General features: G+C 42.5%; 1 protein-coding gene across 3 annotated transcripts in view; it reads left to right on the top strand.

The window, feature by feature from the left end:
- The window catches only part of LOC113033322 (whirlin-like), a 61,930-nt gene extending 56,500 nt beyond the window's left edge, over positions 1 to 5,430 (top strand). For all 3 annotated transcript variants that reach the window (XM_026187010.2, XM_080309095.1, XM_080309094.1), the window contains exon 11: positions 1,365 to 5,430. In XM_026187010.2, coding sequence (XP_026042795.2) covers positions 1,365 to 1,541 — 177 coding nt within the window. In that variant the 3' untranslated portion in view covers positions 1,542 to 5,430. The remainder of the gene's footprint in view (positions 1 to 1,364) is intronic.
- The last annotated feature ends 7,087 nt before the right edge of the window (positions 5,431 to 12,517 follow it).

Genomic DNA, 12,517 nt, shown 5'->3' with positions numbered 1-12,517 from the left:
CAAGAAGTGCAGCAAGCTGTCCATAACTGAGGCCTTGGAAACTGCAAAGCAAAGTCTCACAGCCTTGGCCAGCCGCTTGAAGACATACACCAGAAAAATAGAAGGCTGCAGAATAAACCAGCCGTTCTTCACAGAAGCAGCCAAGGTGTACTCTCAGTGGCAGGTAACAATATGAGAACAGCACCACCAAGGCTGGAGACCAGGGGTTGGCAACCCTGGGCATGTGTGCCACAGCTGACATGTGAAGGGTTAACTGATGGTACAACCAAAGCTGGACTGGCAATCGGCCCACCGGGCATTTGCGATGTGATTTTTTGTTTTTATGGGCCGATGATTTTTTTTGTTTTGGGGGGTTTGGGTTTTTTCTTTGTAGTGGTATAAACAATAAAAGGTGGTGGATTGGTCAGGATCTGGCCGGTGTGTAAAAATAAGTCAGTTGTTTGGTGGTGGCTGTAGCGGAGCTTCCACAGAGGCCAGTGGGTGGATGAGGGAAGGGGAGGCAGAAGGAGGAGAGACGCGAGGCGGCCGCCGGTCCGAGTGTCAGGTGAACTGAACTTCAGGTAAGAAGTTATGACCTGCAGTCTATCTGGGTCAGATATGAACCAAGTTTAGGTGGAGTTTATTTTCGTTGTGCTGGGAGAAGGACGCAACCCATAACACCAATGCTGAGTGACTAGTGGATCTAAGAACAGACCACAGCAACCTCGCTGAACAGGGCCCAGTAATCATCACAGTGGCAGACATCCCAGATGAAGAGTGAAGAGCTGGACAGCACCAAGCCCCGACATGGTTCACCATAGTCACGTTTCATCACTCACCCAGGTGACTTCTTCAGTCTCAGCTGACTGCAGGTTTCCCCAATCTTATAAACAAACTTTTCACTGGCAAGTAATGTCCCGTCACAGCAGAATGGAATTCCAGCAGTGATAGGAATGAGCGCAGGAAACCCTGGCGTCTAGATGCAGGTGGTGGAGATCAAGATGGAGGCTTGAATGGAGCCTGAGTTATATGGGAGAGACATCTTCAAGGTAGACGAACAGATGAACAGTGAGATTTAAAGTGCGCAGAGTGGAGGCTGAAGAAGGCTGAAAGATGATTTGACTGGACCAGTGATGTCAGCAACGAGTTTGAAAGCATGGGAAAGCGTGACGCATGAATTAGTCACCAGACACGAGGGAAGCAGGCCTTATTGAACTAATCATAAACTTTTATTTATATCTTAAATTCAGTCCAAGTGTGTTTCAAGCTATAGTTGCCTTGGACTGTACTGTAACTTCAAGAACAACAAACTGTTCTGTCCATGAGCGCCTTAATCCTGCTAACATTATTGTCTTTCTATTCTTCTCTCATGTTCCCGCTGACAGAAAGGAGGCTCGGCTCATAACTGCGGCCAGCTGAAAACTGGCCAGGTCATTCTGGAGGTTGATGGCATCCCCTTGCAAGGCCGGGAACACAAAGATGCTGCCAGGATCATCGCTGAAGCCTTCAAGACAAAAGAAAAGGGACACATTGACTTCCTGGTAGTTGAGCCAGGGCTCTAGTATTGGAACTTTGCACTTTATGCAGCTTGGTTTAAGAAAACACTGTTTTACGTGAATGATGCTAAACTCCATATGGTGTTGTCCTATAATCAAGGCTCATATTTTATTTTCAGGGAAAGGATTATTGGACTGATGTATCAGGTACTTGTTGATTGCACTCTACAGAAATTTGCACAATTTAAAGTAGGTAGTATGATAACAATTGTTATAAATACCTGTGCTATTTGCAGTTGTTTAGTTTTTTTCATTTTATTTGTTTCACTAGAAGAGCTATTAGCACTAATTGATGCTACAGCAAGTAATACTGACAACAGCCAATCATGCCAAAGTGAGTGAACCTGGTCTTTGTATGCTTTTCATTGTTTAGAGAATCCAGAGAAACAGAACTGTTTACAGTCTCTTATGGCAAAGAGCAACAGTATTATTGCACTTACCAACTTAGCATGTAGAACTTCAATACAAGCATACAGTTAGGTCAGATTAATTGCTTAATTAGAAGATCCATTATATGGACTAAAATGTTGGGCCACCTACACACTTTATCTTCAGTAGCTTTTAATACATCTCATTCCACAGTTATAGGCATTGATATGGAGTCGGTCTGTCCTTTGAGCTTCCACAGCTTCCACTTTTCTGGGAAACCTCTCTGCAAGGTTTTTCACGTGTCTTTGTGAAGTTTTGCCCATTCGTCTAGAATAGCAATTCTGAGATCAGCCACTGATGGTGGAAGAGAGGACCTGTGTCACAATCTCCATTCTAGTTCACCCCAACAGTGTTTGATGGGGTTGAGGTTGGGGTTCTGTGCACTGTATGTCAACCAATCATGCATTTCTGTACTTTGCATTATGGTAAATGGTGAATGAACTGATTCCTATATAGCGAGCTGTTGTTTAGTGAGTGAAAGCTTACTGAGCTGTCAGTCAGACTAGAAAAATGCTTCAGTCCATTTTGGTCCATTTTAATTGCTTCTAAGATTTCCAGTAATAAACATAATGAGTACCACGTGATCACAACTGGCAGGATTTAGTGATAAAAGCCAATTTACAATTAAAGATGACCAAGCAACTCAAGCAGACTAATAAGTAATAAGTGTTTTTTCTTTTTTTAGTGACACTAGTTTTACAGTATTTAATAGCTCCACACAAATACAAATGGAATACTATCTTGTACATATTACATGAAAAACTAAAACAGTTTAATTCTAATAAATATTATAATAACACTTTATTATATTATTATAATCCTACTCCACCTTTAACTCTTTTTTTTCACCCAGCTGTATATGTTTGTGCCATCCTCACCATGAAACCATGTCCAAACACATATACTGTAGATATCAGTGCGAGTCTGACATGAATCACCATATATGATTATGATATTCATGTTTATACAGAAAGCAGTTTGACCAACTACTTACTGAATGGAGGAACTCACAGTTTGCCCATACAGCTGTTGCTGAAAATCATCTAAAAATGATATAAAATCACTGGACGTCATCATCAACAGTGAACTGCATCACTCCTAATTAGAGTTTACATGGATTTATTGCAAAACTGTTGAAATAAAGTGCTTTGGCTTTACTGGGGATACTAACAAAGTTGATTAATATTTATAAAAGATAAAATCATCCCTGTTCTTATCATTGATAAATACTATGAAATATTGAATGATTGTATAATGAAATAGCTACAGAAAAGAGTGATGCTTCTGAAAAAGTAAAAATCATTTCAATGTCTTAGTCTTAAAATGGTTGTGAAAGGTTTTCAATCATTCATCAGTTGAAGGGACTGACTGACTCATGTTTTGACATATATGGTGAAGCTTTCGATTGTTGCTGTCTTTTGTTGAGTCTGTGAGTTGCAGAGAAAACTGCAATATGAGTGATTTTTCTGCTATGAGAATTGTACCAAAATGATTGAGTCCATAAATGTCTGGGAACGTAGGAAACTAGTTGTTGGACTTTTGGGAGAGAAAACCTGTTCAGGCAGCCGATACACAGACGTCTTTTATTATAAAGCCTTGCTGTTTTAATAGACACAGTGTGCCACTTAGCATTGTGTTGCTGAAACATGTACGCCCTTCCATAACAAAAGGTCAGTGGCAGCTTGTCTTGCACACTCATCTCCCATCAGTCTACCATCAAAGACCGGAGGTTTATCCACAATGTGCATGCACAAACAACCAGAAAAAGCCTTCTCAGCTTGACAGGTTCCAGTGTTTGTTAAGGAGACACTTACACACCTGTGAAATCAAGAAACACTTTATTTTAAAAATGGGATCCAAGGCAAGAGCAGCTTTCAGCAACAACAGCCAGTCTCAGCTAGAAAATGGTAGTAATGTGAACAATGGAAGCAAACAGACAAGAAGCAGTTGTGAAACATGAAAGGTTTCGCTTTCACTTTGGTACATGCTTAATGGATGCCTTCAGATCTGGTCTGGTCCTGATGGAAAACCGTTGTTTTAAAGATTGAAAAATATGGGTTTTTGAGATTTGCACATCTTTGCAAAATCATGACCTAATTTTAAAACTTGCCAGACACAAAATGACTTTGTTATGTCCTGAGCTAATAAAAAATTAAATCGGAAAGAGTTAAGAAAAGGTAACTCGTAGATTCTTCAAACAAGCACCACATATCCCAGTTGTTCTCTTGGCTTGGTTTGGTTTTGCTGCCGTCACAGATGTCATGAAGTGTGTGTGTGTGTGTGTGTGTGTGTGTGTGTGTGTGTGTGTGTGTGTGTGTGTGTGTGTGTGTGTGTGTGTGTGTGTGTGTGTGTGTGTTGAAACCAAAATGAACTGAGAGCAAACTGTGTCTCAGTTCAAGTATATTGACTTTATACTGTTTTTAAAGACATTTTACACAGTGTTCAACCTTTGTAGAAAAAGGTGATTGTGGCTGATTTTCCTGTAAAAGATCTGCTGTTTCCTATTGTTACTTGACCTTAGGGGAGGAGGAGTGCTTGACATGAAAATGTCCATATCATTATTATTATTATTATTAGAAAAGAGGATAAATGGCCTATACAGTAGTGGCATTCAGACAGCACTCAAATAGGAAAGCTTTCATATTGGTTACATTCTTACCTTTTATAGTCTCTCAGTTACAAAAATGATTCAACCAATTGATTGATGATTCAACAGGAACTTCCAGTTTTTATAAATTTAGCTGACACTAACAATACACCGTAGTTGGTGTAGTTTTGGAGCAGTGGTTGTAAACCTCTGTTGTAGAAAAAAGTAGAGGACTCAGTCAGATCTGGGACTTTGCTATGTTCTATTAAAAGTGTTTATTAATTCCATAAGACATGGTGGTCTTGGCCAGTGCTATTTATTATGGCTTTATTGTATTTTTGTAATCTTATAATCCCATCACAGTAGTATAGTGATAAGATCTGCTGCGAGTGTAGGGTTTGAATGTCTGGATTTATCAATGAAGTGTTGATTAGAATACTGTGCAATTTGAATAACGTATAAAAATCGTGTTTTTGTTTGCTTGTTTTTAATCATGAGCGCAAACTATTCAGACAACATATACATATACATATGTATATGTATATGTTGTCTGAAAAGACTTCACATATATTTATAAAGGTGTATATGGAGTAAGTGATGAAAGGATAAAGGACTTATATACACAATTATGTAATTACTTTGTGGCTGATGTAACTGCTAACATCCCTTCTAAGTTTTCTTGCCCTTGTCCAATCACAGCTGTTACACCATCAATAACTATTTAAAACAATTCACTTGTTTTTGTCTATAAGGGATCTCGCAGTATTCTTTGTGAAAATGATTGAAATACTCTTAAATTATCTTGAAGACTTAATAAATAAGCACTGTAATAAAACATACACCCTATTTACTTAATAAAATTAAGGTAACAGATTAAAAGCTGTCATGGTCCTGGTTTATGTTCTACTTGGTGTCTCTTGACCTCAGTCTTCCATAGTCACATCTCTGCATCTTCCAGCCTTCCCAGTCATGTACCCATGTCTGTCTGTGTTCTCCCCAGCTCCTGTGTCAAGCCCATGTATCTTGGTCTTGGTCTCTGTGTTTGTACTTCCTGTTTTATTCTGATAGTCTATTTCATGTGTGTTATGTTCAGTTTTCTGATTAGTGTCAGCTACGTTTCCCTCTGCTCTGTCACGCTCTCCCTGATTGTAGGTGGTGTCTCTGTTTGTCTGTTTTCCTTCACATCAGTGAGTCACTTTACTTACTTACTTACTTTAAAACGTTCTCTAAAACAGTGGACAGACCCACAGACCCATGACGCCCTTACCCAGTTAGCTAGCAGCTAATGACGCACTTCTTTTTTTTTTTTTTTTTTTTGCCTGTCCCGTTTGGCTCTTTTGCATCAGAATTGTTGTCTAAAGGCAAAGAAAGATGCCCAACGGATTTACTTTACCAAACTGACCATCCCAGCCTTGCCGTAATGGTCCATTTGATTCACCTTTTATTGTTTATTTTATTTTCACTTACTGAATACGGGACAGACTTGACTGGGGGAAAGAAGGGGAGAAAGAAAGAGGGAAAGAGAAACAGCTGAGAAGAGGGACGGGGGAGAAGGGCAAAAGACAAAAACCAACAGAATGAGCAGAGAAAAAAAATGCATATATCAATCACCTGGATCACCTGCTGAGAAAGAAAAAAGAAAACAAGCAGAAGAGAACAAGAGTAATAGAATAAACAACATCACAATGATATATGGGAATATGACAGTAAATACTAAATGTTAAACATTATTGTGCAGCACATAAGATCAACAGAACACAGTGTGCTTTGAGGTAGGAGCCAAAAAGGGTGTAGTTTGTGGGTGTGATCACCCGTGTGTACACCTGTGAGCATGGACGCGCTTGTTTTTTGTTTTTTTAAAAGGTTCCTTCATGTAATAATCTGCTAGAGGGTGTGGGGGGGCCACAGCCCCGTCCTCCAGGGCATGAAGCAGGTATGGAGGAGATCAAAACTCCAGACATCCAGAGGCCCCCAGAACACAAGAGACCAAGGAAGACCAACAGAGGGGCAGCCGCGCCACTGTCCCAGAAAGAGCTGAGGAGAGTCCCAGATGAGGGCTCACTCAGCAGCCGCGGAGCAGAAGCCAGGGGGGGTTGCAGTGACGCGCCCGTGAGCTCCGCCAGCAGCCAGCTGTGCCAGAGTGACCGAGCCCCAGGCCAAGAGGCCGGGGGCACCCCGCCTCCGAAGTGGCCCGAGCGAGCCCCAGGCTCCAGGCCCCGATAAGCGGCCGCCAAGGAGTGAGCCGGTGTGTACCTGGACGCCCACCCCCGGACACAAAGAACCACCAACGCACCGACACCTGAGGGAGTCCGCCACTGGCAGGGGAAGTGGTGGTAGGAGGAGATAGGCCTCCAAACCTTGGAGGGCCTGAGATGTCCCCAGAGAGGTGGCGTCTGACACCCAACCTGACATATAGACACAAACATCCATTCCCACCCTCATGCTCTCATATGCACTTACTCCACACTCAACCAACGTGGAGACAGACATCGAGAGACACTGTACACATGATCACACTCCCCAAGCGTACTCTACAAACCGGGTCTAGGTACCCTTGCCCCTGGAGGGGGGAACTGCACCCAGACCCAGGTGGTGTTACCCTTTTCCCTGCGGTGGGGGGAGGCAGACCGCCCCGACTCCGCAGCAGCAGGGAGGCCCCACACTCCAGACCGCAGTCGGACGGCCAACTCCTCCTAGCCCCCCCGCTCCAGCAGGTCGCAGAGAACGGGGGTGAGAGAAGACTCCAAACCTCCCTCCACCCGCTCATTGTAGTGTTGATGCATGTGTGTTCTAAGGTGCATTTAAAACCCAGGAGGGCATGGAGCTACCTGCCAGAGAGCAGCAGGTAAGCGCATGGTCCCTCCTGCTAGCCCTCAATGTCTACGTGTATTTAAAATTGAGAGGTGGGCAACGACGCCAGGGGTGGGGTGTACACCCTGATGGTACTTTGGACTCCGTGATTGTGCCCACCCCCAAGATCCTATATGTATGTGTAATGAGAGTGTGAGTAATGTGAATGTCTAAGTTGTGGGATAAAATTGAGGCAGAGGCAGCCAGAAGGGGACAGAGGGGGGGGGATGCCTCCCCTGCACCCTGGTGACATACCCCTACTCCAGTGGTTCTTAACCTTGTTGGAGGTACCGAACCCCACCAGCTTCATATGCGCATTCACTGAACCCCTCTTTAGTGAAAAATAAAATGTGATTTTTTTACTGGTGCACAAAATGAGCCATGCATGTCATGGCGAAGGCCAGAGGCGGAGCCAGACATTTGAAACACCTGGGGCTTAGCCCTAAAGGGTAGTATGCATGTGGGATTTTTTTTTTTTTAGAATAGGTAGAATAGGTAGAAATGACTGAAAGATTAATCGGCTCTGTTTTGAGTTTTGTTCAAAAAAGAATGACTTCATATAGGAAAAAAATATATCACATATACAGGACACCTTAAGCTAGGTTTTTAATTAAGCAGCAAGAAAGAACAAAGTCGGGGCTGTATCAAGACACAGGGACTAAACCCCAATTCAACCAGACCCAGAACTGATCCGGAATTAAAACAGGACTACAACAGTTCAAAATCAGGACTACTTGGGACTTAACCAAGACAGAACCAGAATCAGAACTAGATGATAGCAGCACTAAAAATCATCATAGACCTGCACTACACTTATTTTTTAATTCTACCAAAGTCCAATATTTAGATTGAGAAAAGTTTATATAATTATTTATCCTTGTTGTGCAAACAAGCTGCAGAACTTAATAAATATAGAATTTGAAAAATAGTAAACCTAAAAAGAAACACTAGGTACGAGATACATGAGGACCTGTGATACGGTGATACTTCTGGTAAACAACCATTTGACTAACATGTGAGTCTCACCTGCTCTTGTTTCACCTCTCTCTGTGTGTTCCTCTCTCCTTCTTTGTGCTGACAATCATCAAATATACAGTTGAAACCAGATATTTACACACAAACACTTTTTTAATTGTAACATCAAATTAGACTAAATGTTTATTTTTTTTTAGGTTGATAAATATAAAAACATATTTGTTAACTTTAAGAGTAAAGAGAGAAACTATCTGTATTTCTTAATTGTAAATGGCACCAAATTGTATTCAAACTGAGCCACACTTATGGAGCTCCACAGTTCTCTTCCTGGTGTTTTGTTGACATCTCTTGATGTTCCCATGTCACAGAAACAGGCTCTGTGTTTTGCTTTATATGCATCCACAGCTGTGCCACCAGTTTACTCACATGGACTCTACGAACCAATCAGAAGCTTCTTCAGCTCAGAATGGAATCGTCTGCAGTTTCTTATTAATTTACAATAAACTTAGTGTACATGTACTCCTAAATTTGAAAGTGATAAAAAATAGAAGCTCTGTCTCTCTTTATTCTGACATTTAACTAATTCAAAAGATATTTCAATATTTATTTATTTTATACTGAACAACATACAAAGCATAATATATAAAATAACATCTACCTGAGTTTTTCTTTGAAAGAAGCTCCTTATGTCCATTGTTGTGTTCATCAGTACATAACTGAAACGCTTTGTTTAGCCGTGGAGGGAAACAACTGAAAATATGAAATAAACACATGTAAGCTGAGACTCTCTAAAGAAACAGCTTTGTTGTTGTTCGGCTTTTCATTTCGCCATTTGTTGATTCACTTGAAGAGCGAGTAACGTAATATGGGTCAAGTGATCAGTTTGATATCAATCTTTCGTGATTCACCGTCATATTTACATTATTTGTACAGTATGAATGATTTGCTTTGGTACCTGGTCGAACTTCAGTTCTCCTCTGTCTGCCTGGCTGCGTTTCTCCAACAGCGCACTCGCAGGCAGCAGCTGCCCCGCCCCCCGCTTAGTGTCTGAGCTCGGATCATACCAATATCAGGGGGGATTCACGCACAGTCGTAAATTCCCACAGTGTGCACTATGTGCTTCGAATATTGTGTGCACTTTTTGTTTTATACAGTTGTCAGCCAGGCATCTAACTATGAAAAAATTACACTCCAAAAGACCCCGGGCTTCTGACAAAACAACCCGGGCTTAAGCCCATTAAGCCATACCCCCGCTCCGCCCCTGGCGAAGGCTCTGCCGAACCCCTGAGACCGACTCACCGAACCCCTAGGGTTCGATCGAACCCAGGTTAAGAACCACTGCCCTACTCCAAGGTCCTGCATGTGTGGGTGGTTGTGGTGGAGCGGGAAGAGGGAGGCAGCTGGAGATGGGGAGGGAAGGAAGGGAGGGGCAGCACACTTCAATGCTTAGTGCCTAGTGGGTCTAAGAGCAGCCATCACATCACAATCATCACAACAGCAGACATTTGGGACAATTAGCCAGGAAATGGCCGGAGGACCCACAATAAGATCACTCAAATGTGTGAAAATGTTCACGTGTCTCGCGAGTGAGCCAGGAGCGGCCAATCAGCATGGGTTCTGGTGTGACTGAGAACCAACTGAGTGGATAAATAAGCTTTGGCCCACGTCAATGCCCTCCCCCTCAACTTGCCCACCAGGTAAGATAATTTTGCGTCATTGCTGGGAAATGAGCGTGGAGAAAAAAACAAAAAAGAAAAGCCCATAGCGACTCTGTGGAATTGGATAACTGAGGGGGATCAAGACGGGAGGGACAATGGTGCGGAAGGAATGGCATTAGGGACAGAAACGGGTTGAAGGCTTTGTTATGAAGTGAGAATTTTCTCTCGACCATCGCATCATTAGAAACTGAATAGACTGTTCATGGGCGCCCAGAACAGAATCCTGTTTTGAGATGGCTGCTCGGGCTGGATCTAGATCTGGGTGCATTCATTCAAGTTCGCACTGTCAATGGTAGGCCTGCAAGCCTGTTCTTAAATTCAACAAGACTTTATTACAGAACACAATAAGAGTCACGGGGGATAAGGTTGATGGGATACTCAAGTGTGGAGCTACACACTTAGGTGTGGTGCGTGAGGTTCAAGCGTGGTTTTCTGAAACAGAGGGAGAGGACTGTTAGTGGTGGCACTGGAAATAGGAGACGGAAGAGAGTCTTAATAATCTGATCTGGTACGGCTTAGTGTTGCTTCTGTTTTGAAATCTAGATCCTTGGTCACTGAAGCTGTCCTCCAGAGAAAACTCTTCTGTAACTGACTGTCTATTCAACACAAAGCTGTGTAGACAGATGTTTGAATCAGCAAGTGAGTTCTTTGTTCACTGCAAGTGGTCAGCTGCATCATCTTTAGATGGTACAGACACTAAACCATCATCCACGTATACATGCCTTCCACAAAGTTAACTGTATCAACACCATGCCTCTGTGCTGCTTCTCTGATGGCTCATCGTAGGCTGGAGGCTGCACGGCAGGAGACAGCCAAAAATGCCACTGACGTCACTATCCTTGTGCCAGAAGAAGTGGAGAAAGTTGACAGTGGGACCTGTGCGTGGCAACCATTTGTTTCTTGGTATCTCAGCAGCAAATTCTTCTGTGTTTTGGTGGGAGAAACCAAACAGCTTAATCTGAGTAGACACAAGCTGCTCCTGATTGGTGAATTCAAATTCAGCAGATTCAGACCAATGACTGTATAAAACAGAGGTTCCCAAAGTGTGGGGCCCGCCCGCTAGGGGGCCCGCAGAGCCATTGCAGGGGGGGCGCGGTATGAAAAGAAAAAAAAAGAACGCTTAGACACTGCTGGCATAACGGACATGTTTTTGACGGGGCTCCCACACAAACGCAAAGCAGGAGATGAAGCATCGCTGAATATGTTTCCAAACCAACTTCCTTCCACACCAAAGACTAGAAAATATGGTGAAGCAAATCTTCCCTTTGGCTTCATCTGCACAAGTGCCGAGGTAGGTCTCCCTGCAGGGTTGGTTTTCCCTGTGAGCAGCGCTGGGCTGTTTAACTCACGGACAAACAGGATCCCACATTTGTGATTTTTAGTTCAAACACTTGTTGTAATGTTGTAAAACAAAGGGGGCCTAGCAAAAAAAGTTTGGGGACCACTGGTATAAAAGATAGTCACTGGTTGAGACTGAGTGTGACTTTAGTGTGTTCCTCTGAGTTATTGATTCTGTCCCTAGTTAGCTAACATAAACTAATGTAACTATATTAGCTGCAACCAACCAATCACAGAAGGGCTGACTTTTGGGCCAATGGCACCCTGAAGGGCTGCAAACGCTGACAACAGCCCTTTCGTTCATTTTAATTTGCTGACATTAATAATAATAATAATAACAATTATTATTATTAATGATTATTAATAATAATAATGCATGAACCACAGCACAAACCAAACCACAGGAAACGGTTAAAGAGCAGGTAAACGACAGATTCTACAAAAACATGTCAGCACAAAGCGCAGATCTCCCATTGGCACGTACACGGACATGCTGTCAGATTCAGAAAACCGACATTTCAAAGTTTTGTCACAAGCAGCAACAGAAGACCAAAAGTACACAAAAGCTACAGGAGAAAAATGAAAACAAGATGCAACAATGATGTTTATAAAATAAAATAGAAGCCAGTACTTCATATCATAGGAATGTAAGGATGAAACACAGACACCACACTGTTAAATGTTATGCTACCAATGGTGGATTCAGACAGAGACCAAGATGAAATGTCTAATCGTGGGTTTGAGTCCTTTTTGCCGCCCTCCAATGAGACTGAAGAGATGTTTTAGTGAAAATATCGACTCTGCTGCTCTGGCAGAAAGAAACAATCCAATTTGCTTCTTCTAAACCAGTGGTTCTTAACCTTGTTGGAGGTACCGAACCCCACCAGCTTCATATGCGCATTCACTGAACCCCTCTTTAGTGAAAAATAAAATGTGATTTTTTTACTGGTGCACAAAATGAGCCATGCATGTCATGGCGAAGGCCAGAGGCGGAGCCAGACATTTGAAACACCTGGGGCTTAGCCCTAAAGGGTAGTATGCATGTGGGATTTTTTTTTTTTTAGAATAGGTAGAATAGGTAGAAA

This window comes from Astatotilapia calliptera, chromosome 12 (assembly GCF_964374335.1).
Source record: "Astatotilapia calliptera chromosome 12, fAstCal68.1, whole genome shotgun sequence".
Classification (NCBI taxonomy): Eukaryota; Metazoa; Chordata; class Actinopteri; order Cichliformes; family Cichlidae; genus Astatotilapia; species Astatotilapia calliptera.
The sequence above is the reverse complement of the archived record's forward strand: the minus strand, read 5'-3'. Positions and strand labels throughout refer to the sequence as shown.